Source organism: Drosophila mojavensis, unplaced genomic scaffold (assembly GCF_018153725.1).
Source record: "Drosophila mojavensis isolate 15081-1352.22 unplaced genomic scaffold, ASM1815372v1 contig_74, whole genome shotgun sequence".
NCBI classification, from domain to species: Eukaryota; Metazoa; Arthropoda; class Insecta; order Diptera; family Drosophilidae; genus Drosophila; species Drosophila mojavensis.
The window spans coordinates 5,546,622-5,572,684 of NW_025318899.1; the positions used below are offsets into that span (position 1 = coordinate 5,546,622).

The window sequence follows — 26,063 nt, forward strand, 5'->3', positions numbered from 1 at the left end:
GTGCCACTCGGCCGCTAAAGGGCACAAAACGAAAGACTTAGGCAACGAACTGCTGGCGTCTTAATTACGACTCACATAAAAAACTTGCGAATTTGCAATTGCGATGAAAGATGAGCATTGAGCGATTCTTGCAGCCAGCACCGGCCCAAGCGGCCCAAACAGCATTTGTGTAATGGGTAATTAAGCGACTCCTCATCGGCCAACAACAACAAGTTTTCCCACGATGACCGGCTGACTGCTTGGCTCGCCTGCCCGGCTGTCTGGGCTACTGTGTGTGCACTCGTGATTTTTTTTTTTTTTTTTTTTTGCTTTTTTTTAAAGCCCAAACAAACAGCCGTCAAGTACCAGAGGCCAATGATATATGCATTTTTCATGCCAAACAACAGTTGCAGGCAGCCAGTCGGCCAGCAGGCAACAATGCGACTCGCTTATAAATTAGAAGTAGTCAAAATAATAGCCATATTTCTTTGGCAGAACCCTCATACAAAAAAAGGTCAAAGCTGCACCAACAACAGCAGCAGCAGTCGTAGCAGCCACAACTACAACAACAACAATAAAATTGCAGCTGCGTTTGCTTTTTGCTAGATTATCATGACTCGAACTGTTCGATCTATAAGCAAGCATTATAAGCATCGCCTACAGCTTCAAGTGCTGCAGCTAATCAGCTGAACGCACTTAAAGCGATTTCCATGTCCAAGGGGAAGGTATACATATATCTCTATCTGTGTGTGTCTCTGTGTGTGTGAACAGGTGTGCCCAAGCCTCTTAGCCAAATTGGTCAGCAACACTTGAAATTATGAGATGAGCTTAACAAGCAAATGAAAAGGCAAAAAAAAAAAAAAAATGAATAAAAAACTTTGTGCAAGCATGCAAAGCAATTAATGAGCTTTAAATTCGCAATGCTCAAATATTAGATATAAATAAGAAATATGCATATAATAATTGTATAAGTGCAGACGAAATTTGTTTTTTAAGGCGGAAATCTTTTCGAGTTGCAGCAGTCTGACAGATGATAATAGGACAGCTATTTAGTTATAGGAAGAGCGGGACTAGAGCTGGTCTTGATTATAAGAATATTATATATAATATGTATAATCATTTCGAGTAGTAGTCGGTCAGATGATAATAGTATGGCTATAGCAAGCGGGAGACTTGTTGGGGTGTTCTCAAGTGTTCAAGTGTTCTCTAGAAATGCGAGTTAAATATGTGACATATATACATATATAAATGTATGTATGCTAAACCAAATTAGGCATTTATTGTTATTTATATACTTATTTATATGAGTATTTATACTATATTGAAGTAGGCGCCATGCAAGACTTAAGCAACGAACTGGGTAGCAACGCACCTTATGAACACTTGATCATATCCGAGTCGAGCTAAGACAAGTACATAGTCTGCTAGCCCACACTTTTCATATGATAGAATACTTAGTCAACTATCTTTACCTCTACCTCATCGGCTAAGCTATTGCGGCTGCCTACGTGATCTACTGCCCGAAGAAGTGCAATGTGACCTACTCTTGCAAGCTATCAAATTACCCAACGAAGTCGATGCTGACTTCAATAGAGTCGTAAAGTAGAGCAAACTGCTGAAAAGTGTGATAAACAAACCTAAAGTGAAGCGAGTATTACTTAAATTTTTTATTAGATTACCTGCTCTTGACCGTCAGTTGTAAAATTTTATGCACCGAGTGCAAACTGCTATTAAATATCTCTCATAGAGTTGAGGTAGGTTATAAATTGAAGAGAAAAGTAGCAGAGCTTTAATGCGAGTTGTATTGCTACTTTAAGAAAGTCAGATATGTATTTGATGGAGGCACGTATGTATTTAGCAAGGACTGAGCCGTTTCATACTAATATGGGAAGCACGAACTTCAAGCAGAAGCTACAGAGCAAGCCAGAGTGAGCGTTTCTCTAATTTATATAAAATATATGGAATAAAATCTATAAAATATTTAAAATATATTGAATACATAGAATACATAAATTACATAGAATATAATATGAGGAATACATCGAATTTAAGAATATAAAATATAGAAAATATATGCAATATATAGAATTTGTAGCATATACAGAACACCTAGAGCATATAGATCATATAGAAATTATAGAACATATAGAGCATCTAGAGCCTCTAGAGCATAAAGGACATGTAGAACATGAAAACATATAGAATATATTTACCTTCTCTGGACCGATCTCAACTCAGGTGCTCCATAGCCAAATCATTTATCAATGCAATCACACTTGACACCCCCATGATATGGCCCTTGATTTTAGCCTCTTGACCAACTCAGGCCAATCTTGAAATACCAAACCCCATTACCTAAACAATTCTCTTTCATTGATGACGTCACTCGGTGACGTGCTTTTAGGAAGTTTGCAATTTGGCTGGCCATCAAGTGGGCAAATGGAGACCACAGCAACAGAGGCGTCTCGGTTGGCCAGTTCCACTTGGATGCGGCTGGCCATTGAAGCGCATAATTTGTGCGGAAATATGCAAATAAGGCGAAGAAAAAAATTGATTTGTGGTGACAGACAGGCTGAACCTTTCGCCAGTGATTGGGCCAGTATATAAATAGCCAAGAAGTGCCATATTTCACGCTTAGTATTTAGAGAAACGCGTGGATTAAATCAGCTGCGAGACGCGCGTGCAAATCAAAAAGAGAGAGAGAGATAGAGACGAAGTGAAGGAGAGACAGAAACATCGAAATTCAATCAACAGAAAACTGCAATGAAGAAGCGACAACGCACAAGCAAACAACCAAAAGCAACAACAACAACTTGGACAACAACAACAACATTTGACAGTTGTTGTTTAAGCTTCCGCATTACGTCGACTGCGTTGGCACGCGTCAAACGGCAGTTGTTGGGGCTGCCAGTTCATCTGCTTTTGGCTCTGGTGATCATCTGCTCGCTCGGCGGCTGCTGCTCCGCTGTGGGCTATTCGTATGCGAGATTCGAGGGTCCGGTGGCGGGGCCGGAGCGTCTGGTCACCGTGCATGATGACTATGGCGGCGGCACGCACTCGGATTATGTGGCACGACCCGAATATAGCTTCGCCTATGGCATCGAAGACGGCGAGGCGCGCGTGCTGCAGAATCGCAAAGAGACGCGCAACGGGGACGAGGTGCGCGGCGTGTACAGGTAGGTTGTCCAGTTGCCAGCTATGTCTGGCATGTCAACGCATTATCATTAACGTCGCCAACACGCAGCGTAGTCGATCCTGATGGCACACTGCGCGTGGTCAAGTACACGGCGGACGATGCGAACGGCTTCCAGGCGGAGGTGATTACCAATGGCGTGGCCACGCTGCATGGCCATGGCAGCGAGGCGGGTGGGCCAGCTCATGTGGAGCAGCAGGTGGAGCATGAGCACGACAACGAGGTGGATGATGAGGCAGACGAGGCCGGCGCTGAAGAGGAAGAGGAGGAAGAGCCACAGCGACAGCATAAGAAACCTGCCAAAGGTCAATATAAAGTGCATGAGCATCATGGCGACGAGGGAGACGAAGGTGGGGAGGAGGAGGAAGAGGGCGACAATGAAGGCGGCGGCGATCATGAGGAATACGAAGGCAGCAGCGAAGAGGGCTACGAGGATGCCCACACGCAGAGTAAGCAGCAGGAGGAGGATGACAGCGATGAGTATTAGAATACTTGGTATTTTTGTGGTATTTAACTTGTTACAAATTATCGCAAAAAATAGACTAAGCTTTGTTACTACTAAGTTTTCTGTGTGATATATGAAGAAATTTAAAATGAATCATCTCCAATGCTCACATCCATTGGTATTTTGTAGGTTTGCAGCTGAGTAGACGGCGGAATATACCAATAAAAATACTTTAAAATAGTAAAGGTTACGAACAGAATTTATTTGGCATTTTAAGCAGCTAGATTAAATAAATATAATTTGCATTATTTTACTGCTTTGGTAAGACATAAAAAATACCAAAAAATACCGAAAATACCGAAAAATACAAAAAATTCATTTGTAAAGGCAACACCTTTTGGTTTTCATATTCTTAGAAACACATCAGACACTGCAATTTAGTAATCTCTTTAAGCTGCCTAAAATACCTTAAATACCTTACCTGCCTAAAATATACTAAAAAGATATACAAACCTACTAACAAAACAAAAATATACCAAAACGAATTACCAATAAAAATACCTAAACATACACTGAAAGCAAAATTATACCAATTATCAATAATAAATATACCGAGAAGTCAATTATGAATTAAAAATACATACAACAAAATGCCAACATTAATTAAAAGCAACCACCCAAAAATATGCAAAAATCAAATACCTGGAAAATACCAAAAATATACTAACAAAAATACTAAAAATACAAAAAATTAATTCTAACCTATAAATTACGGCATGTTGATTATTGATTAGATTTGATTCGATAAATATTAATGGTATTTTTGTTTTAGATACTAAACAAACAAACTTACATGAGCAAATATATTCGGTTGCTTTTTTTTATAATCTAAAAGCTAATTGATATATGTGTCAGACTACTTTGTTGCCGCTGGGAATGGCTTTGCGTAATCCAACCAAGCTGACCAAAGAGCGACTGCTGCAGCTGCAGCTGTTGGTGGCAGTGAAGCGTGTGCGTTGCCGTTGCGTTCGATCGGAATCAATCAGGCGCAGCAGCCGTCGCAGCAGCCGCCGCAGCAGCAGCCGCCGCAGCAGCAGCAGCAGCAGCAATCGGCAATTGCTGCAACTGGGCATCGTATGTGCTCCACTTGGCAGCCGAGCCAGCGCAGAGTCCATTTCGTCACTCGCTTAATTCATACGCGCAAATGCGCAAAATCGCATTAAATGTGCGAACATTTTTTAAGAGCAGAAATTGGAGGAGAGACGCAATGCAAACACAGAAATTGGATCAAACGACTTTTGTATGCGGTAATGTCGGCCGAAATGGCACTAACCAACTGACCAACCGTTCAACAGATGCAACAGGTGTAGCAGAAGGAGGAGGAGCAAGACGAGTTGAACAGGAGGAGTAGTGGAGCAGTGGAGCAGTTGAGTAGCTGAGCAGCTGAGCAGCTGAGCACCTGGCAGCGTGACCAAATGCAGTTAGTTTATCTCACAATTGAGTTGGCGACACAATTGGGCTGGCAGCCGTTTGGCATTTGGCTGGGCTTCGTGTGTGCCTAATTGACAAGCAAGCGCCTTATTATTGTATTTTGGCCAACCAAATAGTCCGCCAACAGCCAACGGCCACTGGCCAACGGCATCTCGCGCTAATAGCATCCCAAGAGTGGTGCCAGCGCATTGCGCCAGCCAGATGAAGATTTATGGCGTGCCGCTTAGAATGACGCGCTGCCTCCAAAACTGGACAGCATGCGTTCGGCCAGACGTGCAAGAATGCTGCCAGCGAAAATGTTTTAATTAGACGCAGATGCAATCGGATAGGGCAGAAGCACACGAAAATACGTGGGCAGCTCTGCTGGCGCAATTTATGTGTGCAATCCATGCAGATTTAATAACGAAACTTTGAAATAATATATCAACCAAATTTTTTTTTTTTTTTAATTGAATATATTTGAATATTTTATAAAAAATAAAAATAGATTATATTAAAAAAAAAATTTTTTTAAATTGAATTTTTTATATAATTTAAATGAAAAAATATTTCATTAAATTTATATTTATTTTTATAAACCTCTTTTTCATTTATTTTTAACCTCTTTTTACCATTTTTATTCATTCTTTTTTTTTTTTTTTTTTTTTTTGCCAACCACAATTTGATGCAATTTCAGCATTTCACGCTCTGGGAACATGTGTAACAAGCCCTTTTGTTGACAGAGTCTTACATTACATTTGGGAAATTGAAATTGAATAGCGAGCTTCCTTAAGGAAACGCAGCTCTAGTGAAAATGCAACGGATGTACAATAATTGCCAGCAGCGGCTGAGAGGAAATGCCACATTACCCATACGCAGTGTAGTGCAACGAGAAAAAAAAGGAAAAAAAAGATAGATTTAACTGCCAACTCGAATTACATTTGGGCGATATGACTTTGATGGCCTTTCTAAAAGCTGACCATTTGCATGAATGCAGATAAATCAATGTCAGTGCATAGCGTAGACAGACAGACAAGTCATTAAAATCAATGCAAAGTGCGTTTAAATGTTCAGCGAGAACCGACTGCAAAAAGGCAATCGAACCATTGTCCAAATATTTTTGCACTGCAGCGCATAAATCAAGATTAAAACTTTGTTCTACTTAGCGCGTGACGTTCGAGACGTGGCCTGAGATCCAGCTGTATGAAATTTGAATGCCAGCATATTTGTGGCATGCGTCGACAGTTGGGTTTGAGTAGCGCAGGTGCCGCAATTAACGCAGTCATCGAGTGTCTCGCCCCCGCAGCGTTGCGAACAATGCAATGCAATGACTCCCAAACTGTGCCGCAGCATTTGTTGCGCAATCGCTAGACAAACACACACAAAGACAAAGCGTGCTCCACTCTGTTCAGCTGCTGACCAACTAACCAACTAAACTCCAAAGGCTCCAAATCAAACTCGCTTCCCCTCAACTCACCGCTCGCTCTTCATCATCCACCTTCTCCTCGTGCTCCCCCACAGGTTTGCTCTTCAAGTGCGATCGCGATCGTGACGTGGCCAACTTGTTTGCTTAGCCTCTGGCTCAGCATCAGCTGCATTGTTGTTGTTGTTGTTGTTTGCCTACAATTGTTTGAAATGTTTTTTTTTTTTGTTGTTGCTTTTTTGCTGCTTTCGGTAAATGTGTCGCCTTTAAAGTCACTTTATGTAAGTCGATTCTGTTTTGCCTTCCACCAGCCACCAATTGAGCGCTTAGTGGAGTTCTCTTAGCCACGTCTTTGCTGAAATTTTCCCATCGTAGCCAGCACATGTGGCCGACCACTTGTGTGCTCTTTCAGCCAGAAGATATAATAATAATTTTCTGATATGTCATGCAAGAACATTTTCGTGCTGCTCTACGGCAAAGTTGATTTTATTTATTTATTATACTTTTTTTGCTTTGTCGTGGGCGTTGCAAGAAAATTCGAGTCAGCGTGTCCAAACTTTGACAGTCTAGGCATGGATAACTGAACGCCCCATGTGGCTAAACGAATTGAGCAAGTTCGATATGTCGATGCGATAGTTCGCACGAAGCTAAATAGAAGGCGCCAAGGCGCGATTTGTGAGTCTGTCCCGCTTGGTCAACTCAACTCAATAATTATATTGATTAAATTTAATTACTGCCCAGATTAGCGACGCTTGACGACTTATTGATTAAACGAGTTGCAAGGCTTTGCAGTTCGTAAGCCGAATGTAAGCTACCCTGTACTTCGATTTTCATTTGCCTCAATAAATCATTTCAGCTGGAATATTGATGTTGACTTGGGCATAAGAATTTAATCGCCGAATTAATTTTTTTTACTGAAAATATATTTTTATATTTATTTTATATTTGTTAAAGTATATAAAAATATTTATTTTATATTTTAAAAAATATATATTAAACATTTTTCTTTAATTTTATAAACCTCATTACCTTTTTATTTTTTTTATTAATATTACTTTTTTTAAATTTAATTTTATTTTGTAGAAAAAACTAGCAAGAACATTGCAGTCGGGCATTATCGACTGCAGAGTACTCATCTGCGGCCCAAACGCTGTCCACTTATCGATTTGCCACGCCCTCAATATAATTAATGGAGCGTGTCAACAGTAATTTAGTCGTTAAATTTTGAAGTTTTGGCTTTAACACTGTAGAAAATACAGTTTTTTGATTTGCCACGCCCCTCATTAGGCGCAGAATTACAAGCTATGTATATCTTATTGCTTTTGGGCCGTTACCTAAGGTATATATTCCATATTATACTACTATTTTGCCTACCTTAATTATTATTTATAAAGGAAATTGTTGGCTGAATTTTATATATAAATTTTAATTATAAAAAATTTATAAAAGTCAATATTAGAATATTATCTAATATTAATATATACTTATATAATTATATACTAAATTTTCTGTAAAAATTTAACACGAAATTATTGCTCTTATAATAACTGTACTATTTTTACCAGAGTTTCCAAATACATTCACAGTGGAATTAAAAGATTTTATTTTTCATTGCCAGAGTTATTACAGTTATAAGAGCAGCCCTTGGTTGACTTTAACTAGCCATAACTCTGTTAAAACTTAACTGATTCAATGGCTTGATATGATTTTGATCATGCTTTGACCTCGTCCCATTTGGCATTTAAGAGAGGGAAAAAAATACTAAGCTACATTATTTTGTAACTGTTGCATTATTATGAATATGGCGCAGGAAAAACTTGAAATACTATACAAAGAAAAGGCAATTTAAATAGCTACACATGAAATGTTGATTGACAACGAGCGGTGTTTGATATGCGTGCGACAACAGCAGCAGCAACAACAACAACAACAACAACAGCAGCAACGTGAAATCAGCATAAAATGTAAAGAGTAAAACCAAAATATGCGAGCATTTGCCAATATCGAAATTCCTGAGGCACAAACGCATGCAACACAAACACACACACGCACAAAAAGTTCTGTGACAAGTAATTGCGTCAAATATGTTGTTGCTGTTGCAGTCTTTGTTGCTGTTGTTGCTGTTGCTGTTGCTTTGGTAATTATAACGCCGCCACAGATATGGTAATACTATTTGGAGAGACCAGCGTCTATTGGAGCTATTAAAACAGCCTCCGACTGTGAGTCGTAATTACCGCAACCGATCAATAAAAAAACAGCTTTGGCTTTAGCAGCAACAATAACAACAACATCAGCAACAAGCGTAGTAGCAGCTCTTAAGTGTCACTTTCAATTGCTGCATTATCTGTCCTTAACAGATACACATTCAACTGCCGAAAACCAAGTCACAAAAGCTAGCAACGCCTTCATGGCCCAAGCAATTGCCGCACCCAGCAGCAGCAGCAGCAACAGCAGCAGCAGCAACAGCAACTGCAGCAGCAGCAACAACTGCAGCAGCAGCAGCATCGGACTCTGCCGGCACATGCGTGGTCTCTATGACTCTGTCTGTAGCTACGTTGCCCACCCGCTGCCTCACCTCCTGCACCGCCTCTACTACTCAAAGCAGCAGCTGCAACTCGTTACTGGCGTCGACTTCATTGTCGTCGTCACCGTCGTCGTCATTGCTATTCGCTGGCATCGCCTGCGCGCGTATATAAATACTTTTGGTCATCGTTGCAGACATCAGTTCAGCTTACGATTTCGTGCTACAAACGGTCCTCCAAAGCGTCTAAGCCGTGCTTCAACACACACTCTAGCAAAAGTTGTGCCAGTTCAGTTTGATATTTTGCTACGAATCCTTCGTCCTTACTTGTTCGCGTCGCGTGTCGTTGTCTGTGCTCAATAGAAACAACATGAAGGTACGACAAATGATGAAAAAAACAAAAACAAAAATAAATAAATAAAAAAAATTATGCAAAGTCAAATTGTGTGCAAGGATTCATTTCTCCTCTGCCTCTTCTACATACAGTACTTTGCTGCCATCGCTCTGCTGTTCGCCGCCGTCCAGGCTGTGCCCATTGAGCTGGGTCACTATGGTCCGTCGCTGGTGCAGGTGCATCATGCGCCCGTGCTGGCCCATGCGGTGCATGCCGAGCCCGTGGCCTATCCCAAATACTCCTTCAACTATGGCATCAAGGATCCCCATACTGGCGACATCAAGTCTCAGGCTGAGGAGCGTGATGGTGATGTTGTGAAGGGTAAGCACGAGCAATAGACCCAAACAGAACACAATGACTTAGGACACAAACTTGATGGCAAACAAAAGACTTGAGCAACAAACTTGACATGGTCTAATCTATCTTTTAATTGCAACTAGGTCAATACTCGCTGGTCGAGCCCGATGGCTCTGTGCGCACCGTGGACTACACCGCCGATGACCACAACGGTTTCAATGCCGTCGTCCACAAGACCGCGCCCAAGATCATCGCACATGCGCCCATTGTGCACGCCCCCGTGCTGTCGCATGGCCCTCTGCTGCACCATTACTAAATTCCGTGGAGTCGTCGAGTCATAAAGGTGCTCCCACACACACTCAACCACACAGCCACAACTCACCCACACAGCAACAATAAGAATCAATATAGGAACAACAGGCAGATAAAACAGATCCATTGAAACAAGAATGAACAGAAAAGAAAAGAAAAGAAACAGCAGATATAAGAAAAAACCACGTTGTATGTAAGTAAAATGTAGCTAAGAAGTTTTTAGTAGAAACGGGCGCCTTAGTGGGTGCCCGGCACCCGGCTGATCTGGCATGGCATGGACGAAGGAAATACGAACAAGAATAAAAAAGGAAACAAAAAACAAAAACAAAAAGCGAAAAAACATAAACAAAAGCATATTGACTTGATCTTGCATGACAATGATGATGATGATGATAATGAGAATGATGTTGGCGAACGATAATGTTGATAATGTTTGATAGAAAGCGTTAACTGAAGCAGCAACGGCAGCAGCAGAGATCACAGTACACAAAGTTTTTCCACATGGATATATATATAAATACATATATATATATATTTACTTGCATAATTTGTATATTAATCAATGTTTCATATTATGTTTAAACATTTAACAGCACCGAGGCCAGCGAAGCTAACCAAACACAAGTGCAAAGCGAAAGCATCGTCCGATCCGAACTTTTAGAACTCCCCCATGGTTTCTCTATCACGAAACTAGTTTACTCAATTTTCATTTTCAATGCTCTACACTTTTGTAATATATTTATGCAACTCTTTCTCTTTTTCTCTCTCTATAACTCTCTCTCTCTCTCTCTCGCTCTACATCCTTTCGATGCCTGATCCTGTGCCCAAGCGAAGAACTGTTATGCCCAACACCCAGCTTCGCATTGTTTGCTTAATATTTAAGCAAATGGAAGCATTTTGTGCCATTTCAATTGGCGCACAGTTTGGCAAGCACTGTGTAGTTGGCCCCCGTGCATATTTTTGTTTCATTCCATTTCAGTTAGATCCGATTCTATTATCAAAATCTCTGAGCCACATTCACTCACTGTCTCTCACTCACTGTCTCAACTGTCTCATAATCTCTTAATCTATCTCGCTCTCGCTCTCTCTCACTCTCTCTCACCCACATTCTCTTTTGTTATTATTCAACGCTCTCAAAACTATCTCACTCACTCACTCACTCAGTCTGACACTTTTGTATCTAGTTTCATTTGTTTGCATTTAGTATTTGTGTGTATTGTATATTTATAAACAATTTATGCCGCTTAATTATAATACCAATCTATATGTATATAAATGTTAAACGAAAAATCACAAAAAAAAAAAAACAAACAAAAATCATTAAGTGTTGTCTCTGTTGATCGAAGAGGAAGAAACAAACAAAACTCTCACATGTCTCTCACGCTCAAAGTACATTGAGTAATTATTTTATACAGCAAACGCAAATTTCTAGATAAACACGACAACAAAATGCAGAAAAAAAAACAAAAAAAAATAATTACACATTATTATCAAATTTTAAAAAAAAATGTATTAATAGAAAACTACAAAAAAATGAATAAAAATCGAATTGAAAAAAAAAATCATACAATACGAATTTTTAATTAAAAATCTTAGCATTTGCAGCTACGAGGAAAGTTCTAATTTATATAAAAATCTAATAAGAATTTAACTCAAAATAATTTTGGATACACTTTAAAAATTAAGCATAATAAAATAAAAAAAAAATAAAAACATTTTTAAAGAATTTTTATATAACATTTATATAACTTAAGATCATTTAGAATATTCGTCAATATTTTTTTTTTTTTATTAAACAAAATAATAAAGTTTACATTTATAAATATTTTTAATCAGTTTAACATCTACAGAGGTCAAGTTTGTTTAGCATATTAGAAAAAATTATTTTTCAATTTACTTCTCTTTCTCAGCTTCTTTTTCAGCAAATTAATTTGAATGAGCCCGCTGAAATATATTTAGCACATTCACATTCTCTTTCTAATTGAGCTCTGGACTGGCTCAATTATGTTTCGGCTGTTTGCCGATTCAGTCTTCAGTTGGATTTTGCCATTGAAAGTGCGCGCAACGTCTATATAGAAGTAACCAAAGCAAAGCGAGTGAAGCTCTCAACAAATGTGATTTGCAGCTCATTAGAATTCACAATGGCAATTCTATCAAATATTTATCGGTTTTGGTTCTTTGTAAGTGCGTGAATATTTTATGAGAAATTGATTTTATTTGTGATGATGACATGCGTAAAGACGGGGAAATAAATATGAGATACAATATTCATAAAGTAAGGGAAATCTGGCTAAAGTTGGTTAAATATTTATTATAGTAGTGGAAAAACTATTTTTGAGCTGTCTACTATTTACTAGTTCTTTTAACTGGTATTTGGTATACCTAGATAGCAATGAACTGAAATTGAAATTGGCCAAGTCATTGGCTCAAAATTAGAATAGTTTTTTTCTGCCGCAATTCTATATCTTTAATTAGGTTTTAACTGGTTCAATTGGCTTAAACAATGAAAGTTATTCAGCAGCATTCGTCATTCTCTATGAGTGTAAAAATCAGAGGCCTAAAATGTAGTATTACTACTTTTTCTTCTAGCCTGTCAAGCTTACTTGTATTAAGGAACTGGAATATACTCTATGAATGTTAAGAAGGCAATCAGATAAATGATATTCAGGAGAGATGATATAAAGGAGAGAAAGACAACAATATACGTTTAGTTTAATTAAGATATTACCATAGATAATCTATCTATTGATACAAAGGCCTCCTTTACAAATATCAGCCCAAAATTATGCATTATACACTTTATAAAAGCCATCGATTGCCGTTCACTCTTTCCAATCCGAGACATTTCCCAAAGAGAAAAACTTATTCACTATCAAATCCACTCAAAGCTTTCCAGCTAGTTCAAGCTTACAGATCCCGCTTACTAGCCGAAAAGTATGCACTAAGATTTACTCTCTCTAACAGTTGCTGATCGCAAAAGTATACGCCGCGTTGGCCACGCCAGTGGCAAATGGAAATGCAGCATACGAGAAGACAGCAGCGGAAAATCCAGGCGAGCAGAGCAAACTAAGCAACTATTTCTTGCACGATCCATACGGTAGGCTATGCATAGAGTAAGGAGAATGGAGTTTTTACAGAGTATCCCATGCAGGACCCAATACCTATGCCTTTGGTTATGAGCTGGAGGATGCAGCGTCTGGCAATATACAATTCCGGGATGAGCGACGCTATTTGAATGGCAGCATTGAGGGCAGCTATGGGTACGTGCGACCCGATGGCCTCATCCAGGTGACGCGCTACAGAGCTGATGGGGACAGCGGCTATTTGGCACAATCCCAGAGCTATGCACCGGGCGATGAGCCAATGGACGCCGTTTGGCCAACCAAGCGTCCGGATATATTCAAGACACAGCACGTGATGCAGCCGGCTGCAAATGTGAGCTGGGATGCGAAAAGTCATTTGAATGTGAGCGTGGATCAAGTGCAGCATGAGGTGGCCAAGCAGCTAAAGGAGCAGCATGGCCTGGACTTGAATCACATCAATGTCGAACAGGATGTGCTGCAGCCAGCTGTGCTCGACATCATCAATGGCAAGGCACCCCTAGTAAGCCAGCCCAATGGCAGTTTGGCCTTTGAGACGTTGCACAACTTCATCGACGAGGATCTGCCTCTGGTGCCGTTCGAGCTGCCAGCCGAACAGCTGCTGGGCCCGAGCCAGAGCAAATACAACAAAGCCAAGACCAATAACGATGAGAAGGCGCCGCAGACGGCAGCAACCACAGCTGCTGCTGCTGTTGACTCTAGCACCACATTGCCCACGCCCCAGCCACTGATAGTGAATGATGGGTCCAATGCAAGCAGCTGGTACCAGCGAATCATTCAGGCGAATCGTCGCGAGTTTCTTGAGCATTTACCAAATTTGAGCCAAGCCTGAGCAAAAGCAGCTGAAAATGTATCATAAATGTGGCTGCTCCACTGTAGCGCCAACAGCATTGCCGACACGCCCCTTTGCAGCGTCTAATAAGCATTAGGTAAGCGAGCCGGCACTAGATCTTTCACTTTTTCAAACAACAACTACAACAAAAAACAATTTTTCGAAGCGAGTTTTACTTTGCATAAGTAGAGCATTCCACAAGAATGCGATTAAAGCAAACAATCGCAAAGGCTTCAATTTACACTCGACTACATAAGACAGACACACTGACATACATATACATGCATCTATCTGTCTATCTCTCTCTCTCTCTGTCTCTCTCACTCTATGTATATAACTTCTTGCATTTATCTTCCGGGTTTTGGCTGGCGCACTGGCTGGCATCTGCGCCTGCGCCGCCTTTGAAGTGTGCCTCATGGCTGGCGGCTTTGCATCAGCTGATGCCTCAATTTGCATTAGCATCGTCGTTAGCATCAGGAAGACAAGTAATGCCAGTCAGTGCGTTCGAACGGAAGGAAATGGCCAATGCATTTTTAATTTTCTCACATTTTCGCAGTTTTTCTTGCTTCGCCTCATGCATATTTAAGCTGATTTATTGTATTGTTTCTCTTCTTCTCTTTCTTCTTTTTATTGCAATTTTGCAGCACGCACGACACGCCGCGCCCGTCTTGAACGTTATCTCCGAATTGGTCTTCAGTTTATGCAATATGGCCAACAACAAGTTTTACTCGATATTTATACATTTCACATTTTACATTTAACATTTTTATGATTGGGTTTCTTTTTCTTCGCAGTGCACATTTATTATTGTTGTCCGTCGTGCATTCACTTTTATTGCGGAGAAATGATTTATAAATGCTTTGGCTACACTCACAGCAAACTAATGAATGATTGATGGCTGCCTAATTATGAAGAGCTAACCATATCCATGCTAATGCTTAGTTTTAATGCTTATTAGATAGATTTCGGTTATATCCCATAGATGTATAAATAAATATATGTAGTTAAATAGTAAATTTTAGATATTTGTAGTAAGAGTTGCTAGAATAAAAAGAGGCTTTGAAAGTTGTAAAAGAATTGTTTATATTGTTAGCAGCAAATTTTAGTTGGAAAAATTTTAATATTTTTAGCATTTTTGTACACCCTAATAAAAAAATTTATTTATGTCATTGACTTCTAAAAAAAAGTTTCCCATTTAAAAACTAAAGTTTACTTATTAATATTATGTGATTTTTTTAAACATTAAAAATTAAATTAAAAAAAGTTTATTATATTAAAATTCAAAAAAAATATATATATCAATATATTTTTATTTTTAATAAAACAGTTTTGATGTTGCCTAAAATTTATATATTAAATGAAATTAATTAATAAAAAATATATTATTTATATATTAAATATTAAAATGTGTTCCTCTTTTTCCTTATATACATATATGTATATATCTTAATTTTTTAATTTTTTGGGGGAAATATTTTTTTTATTTATTTATTTTTTTTTACATTTTTGGTTAAGTCTCTATATATTAAATTTTAGCATTTTATTAATTATTGTTATCACTTATTTGCATTATTGTTTATTTCATTAGATCTCTTTATTGATTTTATATTTTTTCATTTTTTATTCATTTTATTTAATTTATAATTATGAAATATTATTTAAAACTGAAATTATTTTTATTTTATTTTCTAGGCCCACAAATGTTCAATTCGATTTTAGGGAACGGGGCATCGGGAGTGGCATGGAAAAGCACGTGGCATGTGGTGCTGCCTGCCGGTTGGTGGTTGCATTGTTGCTTACTTTCATATGCATTCGAGTGTTTTATTGTATGTTAATTAAATTACAGCCACATTCGTTGCGCTGCTGCATTATTTGGCATACATATTTGGTCATTAACTAATTGCTGGCAGACCGCTGAGGTAATCGCTTTATATATATATTTTATACCATTATATATATTTTCTACCATTTGCTTTCATTATTAAATCAGCCAATTGCAAAATGCGCCCAGCGCAGAGACTGTGAAAGTTGGTTTTCTTTCTGATCTGAAGCGTTGCAAAGGCTACGTAACGTAAGCACGTCACGTATACGCACTGTGAGCTGCGTAAAGACTGTGGCTGCTGCTGCGGTTGCAACTGTTGCTGCTGCACTTCAACTTAACATTGAACGGGTTTCGTCCCTGCACGCGACCACTAGAAATCGTTCGTTTTGGCCAAAAATTTATTTGCCAGAAATGTGTCGACGACGCCTGACAACTTGATTAGACGAGCCGTGGCGAATCGAGTTTGCACCGGTTGCATAAATTTACCAATTTTATAATCTTGATATGACCAAAAAAGAAAAAACCGAAGAAAAAAAAACCAACTGGTCAATTTCATAATATCCGGTTTGGAGCGCGCTTGAAAAGTTGTTAATTGTCAAACGTTGGGGGTTGCCAGCCAGCAGGAAAAAATAAAAATGTAGTAGAAGAAAGATAAGTGAAATATAAAAGAAAATAACAAGCGTGCATTCACAGCTGCTGCTGGGTCTCCGGCGACTGCTGCCAAAAATGACGTCAATTAGCCAAGCAGCCAGTTTGGCAAAATAAGGTAAAAGTGTTTAACCTACTTTGAACTGCGGCATCGCTCTCGGCACTCTCGTAAAGCGCATTTCGTTGTAGGAAATCATCGGGCCGGCCATACTTTAAAGCCGCCACTGCAGGAGCCAAAATGTTGCCAAGGAAGTCGCCAGGGAAATGAGAAACGAGTTGAATTGTCGCCAACGTTTCTTCCTCAAGTGCAAGTATGTGTGTGTGTGTGTGTGTGTGTGTGTGTGTGTAGCATTTGCAATTCACATGCGAATTAAAATGCTTTCAAGATTTTCTGCAGCCATAAATATTTTGATTAACGCTCACATAATTAGAGCAGAGCCACAGCTACGGCGAGTCACTGATTTCAATTCAATTGGAAAATTGTCTCTCGATGCATTCACAGGCTCCGATTTTCCTTTCCGTGTATTGCAACAGTCACACGAACACACACACACACGCACACAGTTCGTTGAGGCAGACTTATAGCTGCCATATGATATGATTATGTGATTTAGCAATTTGCATTTAATTAATTTCTGCAGCTATTTATTATGTCAACGTCTTGGACACGACAGCAGCGATGACAGCCTCAGCGAGTGCAGCAGCAGCAGCAACAGCAGCAGCAGCAGCAACAGCAGCAGCAGCAACAATCGTCGGCGAAGACAACTGAATTCGTATTGCAATTTCAATTGCGACTACCGCATCGAATTAAAGCCAACATTAGGCTTTGTTTGGCTAACGTCGCGACATTTACCCAATTGTTTTGATAGATTATGCGGCCATTGTGCTGGGACACTAAATTGTTGCAAGTGGACTGAATGACAGAGGATGCGAAACTGTGAGAAAATGCTGCCTCTACAGCAAAAGCTCAGAGGAAATTAATTAGAGATAAGTAAAAGATAAGCAAACAGGAAGTCCAGCTATCAGCCAGTGAGTTAGTCAATCAATCATTCAATCAAGTCATCAATAATAGTCAATGATTGAAGAAATACAATCCATCAAACATTCGCTCAAGCAGTCAGTCTGTCATTCAAAATGTCAGTCAATCAAAGGATGTGCTAGTCAATCAACCAGTAAATAAAGCAAGCAAAGAACCCAGCAATCATCCATTCAATCAATAATAATCAATCAATGATCAGTCACTCAATCATTCAGTCATCTAATTACTAAGTAAATCATTCTATTTATGAGTCAATCAATTATGTTAGTTGCTAGTCAATTCAATCTTTTAATCAATCAATAAGTCTAGTCAATTAATAAAAGGGGAAATCAATCAGTCATACCATCACGTCAATCTATAAATCAAACCAATCTATTCTATCTATTCTTATCTTATCTGGAAGATGCCTAACTGTGCTTACATTTACTCAATCCCAGCCTTTTCCCAAATTCTGCTAACTTCCTCATATTTTCATAACCCATTTTGATCCTTTGTGAAATATTAATCATATTATCTCAATTAATTTTTTAGCTGACTTACACAAAAAACAAAGCCAAGTTAAGGAAATTAAACTGTTGATACGCCAATTAAAATTACATAATTAATTAAAAAACTAATTGAAATTGAAATTGAAATCAATTACTTGCCTAATTGAAATGTACAATAAATCATTTTTTGTAAGCTTACAGTTATTTTGACATAATAAATGGACAACTCAAACATTATCACACTTACAGCAACACCTCTCACTCTGTCTCGCTCTCTCTCTTTCAATGCCTTGCTGCATTGCAACATTTAAGACGTTGTCAACATGTTGCTTGAAATGTTGCTACGCACTTTTCCAGCTGGCAACTTGTGTTGCTAATGCTGTTAATTGATTTTCAGCACGTTAAGTTCAATGCGCCGCATCTCGCAGTTGCCAGTGGCGCTTCAAAGCAACGCAGACTCATTAACAATGCGTGAAGAAAATCACAGCAGCAGCAGCAACAATTGCTGATGTGCTTTTTGCCTTCAAATAAATGAATATGAATTGCAGTCAATAAAATTATGCCATAGCTCGAAGGCTTTCGCCAAAGCAACCAAAATGTAATTTTCAATTACGTGCAACAGCAGCAGCAGCAGCAACAACAATGCCTGTTGCTGTTGCGCAAGCTTGCCGCATAAAAGGATAAGCTTTACAACAACAGCAACAACAACGATTCCCACGACAACTTTGGAAAGATGCACGCGTCGCTTGCACCGAGGCTCGTTAGGAGGCCAGAGTCCAAATAAATATGAAACAATGAGACAAAAGTTGTTGTTGCTGCCGCTGCTGCTGCTGCTGCTGCTGCTGTTACTAAGGCAGTCAAATGCCAGACAATCGGGCAACTAGCAACAGCGGCTCGCCATGTTGCACATGCACAGCAGCCGCACTTAATGCATGTACTAAATGTCCAACAGTAAATATGAGTTACTAGGTAATTGCCGGGCACTGCTACCAGCAACAGCAGCAGCAGCAATAGCAGCAACAGCAGCAGCAGCAGCAACAGCAACAGCAGCTGCGCTAGTGAGTTGCTTTTGTGACTTTTCACTTTTCGTGAGTGGAATTTGATTGAGTGGCTGTAGCAAAACTGTAAAACTATAACTAAACTATTTTTGTTTTTTTGGTTAAGACTAAAAATCGAACTAAAAATTAACACCTGCTGCCAGCAGGAGCTGCAACAACAACAGCAGCAACAACAATAGCAACGGCAACAATCGACGCTTCAATGAGCAAACAAAATTGAAAATATTTGAGCAGCGTTTGCAACGATGACGACAACTTTTGCATAGACAGCCAAATCGCACAACAACACATCGAAATCAAGCGAAAATTGTTGTATTGTTATTGTTGTGCCTGCTTGCCAAAAAAAAAACAAGTGCCCATAGGGTATATCAGTTAAGGCTTGCAGCAGGCGACTATTCATTTTCTATCTTGTTCACTCTCTATCTTTCTCCCACTCTATTCTGTCTCTCTCTAACTGTTTCACTTTGTCTCTCTTTCACTCTCTATCAGCTTCTTTCTCTCCTCCCTCTTTCTTTCTTCCTCCCTCTCTCTCTCACTATCTTCCCACCACTCTATTCTGTCTCTCTTTATCTGCTTAATTCTCTCTCTCTATCTCTCTTTCACTGTCTATCAACTTATTTTTCTCTCCGTCTCTGTTTCTCTCTCTCTCTCTCTATCTATCTTTCTCCCACTCTATTCTGTCTCTCTCTAACTGTTTCTCTCTCTCTTTCACTCTCTATCAACTTCTTTCTCTTTCTCTCTCTCTCTCTCTCTCTCTCTCTCTCTCTCTCTCTCTCTCTCTCTCTCTCTCTTTGTAGTTCCTTGTTTTTCGCTCTCTGTAGTTCTTACTTTCTGTCTCCCTCTGTCTACAAATCTCGTTTACACTATCTCAATTAAATTACTTTCTCTTTCTATCTCACTCTCCTATCTCCTCTACTTTCTCACTCTCACTTCATTCCCTCATTCTTCTAGTCTATCTTACTTCTTTCTCTCTACCAATCCCCTCTCACCCGCCCGCGCCCTTTGCCACTAACCTCAGCTTGCACTCTCATTCTAACTCTGTCCATGTCAAATCTTATATAGAGTATTCATTCGACTCATACATGTACTTATATGGTTTCCTTGCTGCTCGCTTTCATTGGAGTGCACTGCATTTGGCATGAAACGAAAATAAAGAGTCGCGCCGGCAACCGGGCACTGGAAAATTGTATCAACATTGCGTTCAATTTGCGTCGCTTCGCCAAATTGCAAAACATCTCGAAAAAGAGACGTTGGCTTTTCGGTATGCCAGCTCCAGCTACAACTCCAACTCCAACTGCAACAACAACAACACCAACAGCAAGTTGGCATGTTGACTTGCGTTATATTTTTCACCTGCAGCAACACCAACGCACACACACACACATACACATATGTGTGTAGTTTAGTTTGTCGACCATAATTAAGCACTTATTTGATTTGCTATATTTTTGTTGTGGTACGTGCAAATGCTTTTTGATTTCGGGATTTGGCGGATTGGTAATCATTAGAGAAAAACAAAAATATATAAATATATATATTTTCATTTTTCTTGGTGTTGTTGCTGTTTATTTGACTCGTTTGTCTTGTCATGCTTTGCAACGTTGTCAAATGTTGTCGTCTTTAAATAAAGCAATTAAAAAAAAAAAAATGTTACTGCATTTAAAAGTACATCAACCTGCGCTGAGGCCAACTCCAGACGATCTTCAGAATTGAGGCTATGAATGTGCTGAGCATGAGGTGAGTATTGCCAAAGGCAGCACTTGAATCGGTAAACAAATTCAGATAGGATAACGAATGCAAATGGAAAAGTCAATAAACAAAATATAGTTTCAATTGGAGTTCATATAATGATGTTTAGGTTAGGTGTTGGGGAGGTCAAGAAATGTAAAGTGATCAGAGATTAGAGAAGGTGATTTTTATCTAGTAATAGATATTAAACCAGAAATTATATATAGCAAAACTATTTTTATATACCCTAAGTCCACAGGCATGATAATGGGGTCTGTATAACAATTATAGGGCATTATTTTTACATAGTATATATATGTATACGTCTTTTCTTTATAGAAATTTGAACGTCCATCTGATAATTCTTGTGATTTTTTAAGCTAAGTCAAGTTACTTCTAACTGTGCCTATAACTAACTATAAATCTTATCTATAAACCCTAATCACATACCATTTATATTTATTTTTATACTCTTTCCTATATTCTTACCTTTTTCAATTTACAAATAATAGATTTCCTGTCTGTGCACGATTTCAATCTAAATGAAAAACGAAAAAAATGTTCCACTGCATTCAAGGCTATTCGAATTACCGCTCATTAGAGTCTAACATCAGCCCCAAAAAAAACCTATTACAGACCTTCATTTGCTGCAAATGGACTAAATTGTACACGAAAACAAAATGACTTTTTGTGTAATACGAAAAGCATTTACAAATCGAAGACATATGTGAATTACTTCTAAGGCTGATTGTCGAATAACTGCATGAAGTATACGCTCCGTTGGCTAATTAACCAACAGTGTGGAGCAGTTGCCTCCAGAAAAATCATTCAATTGAAAATTGACGCAAAATAATTGGTCAATTTCTCAATGCTGTTTGCTGCTGCTGATGTTGCACTTAACTTTGACTTGAAGTACAATCTAAACGACGTGCAGCTAATGAAAATCTATCTGCAATAAAGGCCTCCAGCAGCAGCGTGAGCAGCAGCAGCAAACACTTAAATATTACAAAAGTTGGGCTATATAGTCCGCTCGATTGTTTATTGTGGCCGAAAGGGAACCAAAATAATGTTCAGCTTACAATTTACGATTAGCGCATTAAAAGTAAACGATAGCAGCAAACACAAAGCTTGACCAGCAGCAGCTTAGCAGCTTCCACAATGCATAGCTAATAATAGTGCCGCAGACGGGTGTGACCGGCTAAGGAATACCCCTTCAGTCTGGCAAAATATGGTTAGAAGATTATATACATATATATTATATTTAAATGAGCTAGACAGTATAGTATATTGAATCTATAGCTGGTCCTTGAACAAAATTTTATATATGATTTAAAACTTCTTCGAATGAGTTGTTTATCTTCATCTAAAAATTTAGAAATATTTAAGGTCTTAGGCTCTGAGATATCTACAGGCAAAATAAAGACAAACGCAGAGACGGAATCTATTAGCATTTTTGGAATATGCGATATGATCATTCCGATTCCATATAGCTTATCCTAATCATGCATGCATATGTATTCAAATATTAATGGGAAAGTGAAGCTCAGAAGCTCAACATAATCTTGATTATCTACATACTAAAATCACGTCTCCATCTACTTTTAACACACCAATCCCAACAAAATCATCATACCCTCTTCACCCCATTTCCATTCCATTTCAGGGTATACAAAATAACACAGAAATCAAAATCATGGCAAAGTTGAACTCAAAATTTGGGTCAAACTGCGTTTTAATGCTCTCGGAATTTACAAGATTTGCAGAGGAGTTTTTCTTGCATTATGTAGCGATCGAGCTACATACATATATATATAGCTATAAAAGTACTCAAAAAAAGAAAAATAAAATAAAATAAGTATGTTAAGCTACCTGTATTTGTTTGGCAAAACTAACCAAGGCACCTACACATAGTTGAGATACTAACAATAATGGTTTAGTAGCCAAACACACACACACACACACACACACACATACCGAGTTAGTTGCACACATTAACTACAGTTACTAACTGAACTGTTTTACATTATTTCACAGATCAGCATTTGCTGCGCCGTTCACTGTCGACGCGTCGACAGCGACGCCGACAGCGACGTTGGCTTTTGTTGTTTGACTTTCTTCCTAACTATATAAAAGCGATGGTGGCTCGTTGCAACCATATTATTCAGTTGTTGAATCCCGTTGCGTGCAGCTCGTGGAACGTCGATCAAACCAAAACCAAGTTACAATCAAACCAAAACCTATTAAAATGGCCTTTAAGGTGAGACCAAGTCGAAAAGGATAACAGTTATATAATGAAAGGATATTCATGTGCTAACAACGAACTGCAGTGCATCCTTCAAGGATAACAATAAGCAATTACCACACAAAGTGCTGAAAGTGTAAAAAATCAAATATAAACAAGGCATATGCATCATATGTGATCATAATGATATGGCATGATATGATATCAGAATAGTCCTATCAAGTGCTGTGATAATATTTGTTACTTAGACTGAGGCAAGAAAATGTCTGAGATTTTATATTTTTGAAATCAGAAATAAAAATTTATTCTTGGCACCATCAAGTATATTTTAAAGTCTAAAGAGATTTTAAATATATATTTCATCTAGGATATTTTTTAAGTTTTTGTTATAGAATATGCATTGAAATATGACGTATAAATTATCTAAACAACAACAAAAATAGAAACTATATTTCAAAATCTTTACAAAGTTGATCATAGATTTCACAAATTTTAATGTATTTTTATAGAATTGTAGGAAAAAACATATATGTATAACATATATAACATATATGCATTTAATAGAAATAATTAAGAAAACATTATGAATGGACTTTGCATTCATTCAAACGTGGTCTACAAAATAAAATAAAAAATATATTAAACTAAATTTATAAATATTTTAATATAAATATATATAAAAATTAATTAAATGATATGCAAACTATTAACCGAAATATAAAATGTTTTCTAAATTATATAAACTAATGAAATATAAAAACATATAAAATAATTTCTAAAATATATTAAGGTATTTAGGAAAAGTATGCAAATTGAAAAATTATACATACATTTTTATGTTTGTGCAATACATCTCTTAAGAATTAAAGTAGTCAAGATTTACTCAAAAAAGGAAAAACGTTGCTTAAATTGTAAATGATATTTAAAATTATACATTTTATCATTTTATATTTAATTTTTCATTGATTTATATTTTTAATAACTTTGCCATTCAAAGAACGTAAAAAAAAATTGCAACATCCAAAAAAAGAAACTGCAAAATATTTCGCAATTCCTTTGCATACTCTAACTCATTGAAATCAAGTTCAAGAGCTGATTGAACGATTCAAATAAGTTTTTCATATATCAAGTTATTTTTAAGTTGATTTCGATAAAGTTAAAGCAACAAAAAATTCAAGTTTGAAAATATTGCTTTATCAGATAAAAAGAAAAAACAACACAACACCACAAAAGTTGCAGCTAACCACAATTAAAGTAAATGTTACAATTCAAGTCGAGTGTAGCCAAGTGGCAAAAGCCACTAAACAGCCACAACCACAGCAGCCACAGCCACTGCAAACACTTTATTAAAAATGCACACACACACACCCACAAAAGAAAAGGAGATGTTGTTGGGAGCAGGTTTTTGGCAAACACTTGTTGAACTTAGCGCTAATTGCGAGACCTCCTCGGCCGAGTGATGTTAACAAACAATTAGCTAAGTCCGCTGTCCAATTATGCAATTGCAGTATCTGATTTTGGCGTCAGCTCTCTGTTTGAGCTTGGCCTATCCGGTGGACCAACATCATTATTATGAGGAGAGCCACGGCGGCTATGAGCATCTGGCCCATCACGAGGCGGCGCCGATACACGCCTATGGACAGCATCAGATTGAGCGCATCTCCCTGGGCGAGGAGCATGGACATGAGATACCACACTACGAGGTGGAACAGCATCACACAGAGGATGAGCATGTGGATTACTATGTGAGTGGACGGGAGAGCTGACTAATGAATAATTGTAGGTTTACATTCTCTCTCTCTCTCTCTCTCTCTCTCTCTCTCCCTCTGTGTCTTAGGCCCCTCCCAAATATGCCTTCAAGTATGGCGTCAACGACTTCCACACTGGCGACGTCAAGTCGCAGCATGAGACCCGCGACGGTGACACCGTGAAGGGCCAATACTCTCTGGTGGAGCCCGATGGTTCCATTCGCACTGTGGACTACACCGCCGACAAGCACAATGGCTTCAATGCTGTCGTTCACAAGACAGCGCCAGTGCACCACCATGAGGAGATCCATGATCTGCACGAGCATCACTATTAAGTAACGAAATGCCTTTAACCCCAAGAGAGCAGAAAACAAACATGAGACCATATAAAACTATATATGTTTCTAGAGTTAGCCAAATTTCTTGATAAAGTCGCTTCATCAAACACACACACACACACACACCCTCAAACACATACAATCGAACGATCCATGTAATGTAATCAGCTTCATATCTCGTAATTAGGACACTGATAAACACCGCGCACTCCTCTTTGCCCGAGTGCAGGCATTATAATACTACATAATACTCATATATCATTTTTACATTGTATTTTATTTCTGTGATAGCAACTAATTTCCTCTAGCTACCTACACATTCTTAACTCACTCTTAGCTCACTCTCTATCTCTCTCTCTCTCTCTCTGTCTCTTAGTCACTATTTTATCTGCTACGATTCATCCGCTTCTAAGTTCTAGTTCATTCACTCAGACGAATTTATCAATCTATATACCATATATAATTTCATTAAATAATGTAAAAAGAGTTTTTACAGAGAACAAACAAATAAACATAAAACAAATGAATTGTAAATTGTGTAATAAAGACAATGTGAATTATGTACTTTTTATAAAATCAAAAAAAAGAAAAATAGTTGTTTTTATTTAGTTTCCTTTTTATATTTGGCCAATGAACTTGCACTTAAAGCCATTAACATTAGCCATTTTTTATGGGGTTTTTTGTAAGTCTAATACAAGTGACAAGTCCAACTGGTTAGCAATTAAAAGTGATTACAAGAAAAGCGTCAAACATTTTTTCCGCTTTTGAACGGGTTTTAAATATTTGTTTTGATTGCAATTATATAACATGCGAATTGCTTCCTAAATGGTTGGAAAAACATAATTAATTGGCAATAAATAGTTTGATAAAGACTTAAATGTCATAAAATATATCCAAAAGACGCCAAGTGACATTTATGAATATATTTAAACTGGTAATGCAGAAAAAACTTCAAAATGCATGTTAGATGTGGAGTAGTAGCGCG

The 26,063-nt window shown here is 38.1% G+C and overlaps 5 protein-coding genes across 7 annotated transcripts in view; 4 read left to right on the forward strand and 1 right to left on the reverse strand.

The window, feature by feature from the left end:
• The window catches only part of LOC6581497, a 35,198-nt gene that overhangs the window by 8,187 nt on the left and 948 nt on the right, over positions 1-26,063 (reverse strand). The gene's annotated exons all lie outside the window — the stretch shown is intronic.
• Positions 2,435-3,877, forward strand: LOC6581498 (VID27-like protein). The gene is made up of 2 exons (XM_032731669.2): positions 2,435-3,155; positions 3,224-3,877. Exons 1-2 carry the CDS (start codon positions 2,743-2,745, stop codon positions 3,657-3,659), a joined length of 849 nt encoding a protein of 282 aa, XP_032587560.1. The 5' UTR covers positions 2,435-2,742; the 3' UTR covers positions 3,660-3,877.
• On the forward strand, positions 9,324-11,126 carry LOC6581499 (cuticle protein 8). Of its 2 annotated transcripts, XM_015161868.3 has the most exons (3): positions 9,324-9,407; positions 9,518-9,746; positions 9,866-11,126. In XM_015161868.3, the coding sequence occupies exons 1-3, from the start codon at positions 9,402-9,404 to the stop codon at positions 10,036-10,038; spliced, it is 408 nt and encodes a 135-aa protein (XP_015017354.2). In that variant the 5' UTR covers positions 9,324-9,401; the 3' UTR covers positions 10,039-11,126. The 2 variants fall into 2 exon arrangements, with proteins under 2 accessions (XP_015017354.2, XP_043865703.1); XM_044009768.1 differs by lacking the exon at positions 9,324-9,407 and having other exon boundaries at positions 9,460-9,746.
• On the forward strand, positions 12,068-15,095 carry LOC26528107. Its single transcript, XM_015161869.3, has 4 exons — positions 12,068-12,214; positions 12,999-13,131; positions 13,186-14,064; positions 14,612-15,095. Exons 1-3 carry the CDS (start codon positions 12,176-12,178, stop codon positions 13,965-13,967), a joined length of 954 nt encoding a protein of 317 aa, XP_015017355.1. The 5' UTR covers positions 12,068-12,175; the 3' UTR covers positions 13,968-14,064; positions 14,612-15,095.
• On the forward strand, positions 22,898-25,672 carry LOC6581500 (histidine-rich protein PFHRP-II). Of its 2 annotated transcripts, XM_032731670.2 has the most exons (3): positions 22,898-23,007; positions 24,501-24,737; positions 24,830-25,668. In XM_032731670.2, the coding sequence occupies exons 1-3, from the start codon at positions 22,996-22,998 to the stop codon at positions 25,073-25,075; spliced, it is 495 nt and encodes a 164-aa protein (XP_032587561.1). In that variant the 5' UTR covers positions 22,898-22,995; the 3' UTR covers positions 25,076-25,668. The 2 variants fall into 2 exon arrangements, with proteins under 2 accessions (XP_032587561.1, XP_002007228.1); XM_002007192.4 differs by lacking the exon at positions 22,898-23,007 and having other exon boundaries at positions 24,219-24,737; positions 24,830-25,672.

Bases quoted from the DNA above. Each gene is read 5' to 3' on its own strand.
- LOC6581500 (XM_032731670.2), top strand. The intron at 24,738-24,829 runs GTGAGTGGACGG...TCTGTGTCTTAG, and splicing joins ATGAGCATGTGGATTACTAT to GCCCCTCCCAAATATGCCTT.
- LOC26528107 (XM_015161869.3), top strand. From the start codon at position 12,176: ATGGCAATTCTATCAAATATTTATCGGTTTTGGTTCTTT. The intron at 12,215-12,998 runs GTAAGTGCGTGA...TCTCTCTAACAG, and splicing joins TTTATCGGTTTTGGTTCTTT to TTGCTGATCGCAAAAGTATA. The intron at 13,132-13,185 runs GTAGGCTATGCA...TATCCCATGCAG, and splicing joins TTTCTTGCACGATCCATACG to GACCCAATACCTATGCCTTT.
- LOC6581499 (XM_044009768.1), top strand. From the start codon at position 9,461: ATGCAAAGTCAAATTGTGTGCAAGGATTCATTTCTCCTCTGCCTCTTC. The intron at 9,747-9,865 runs GTAAGCACGAGC...AATTGCAACTAG, and splicing joins TGATGGTGATGTTGTGAAGG to GTCAATACTCGCTGGTCGAG.
- LOC6581498 (XM_032731669.2), top strand. From the start codon at position 2,743: ATGAAGAAGCGACAACGCACAAGCAAACAACCAAAAGCAACAACAACA. The intron at 3,156-3,223 runs GTAGGTTGTCCA...GCCAACACGCAG, and splicing joins GAGGTGCGCGGCGTGTACAG to CGTAGTCGATCCTGATGGCA.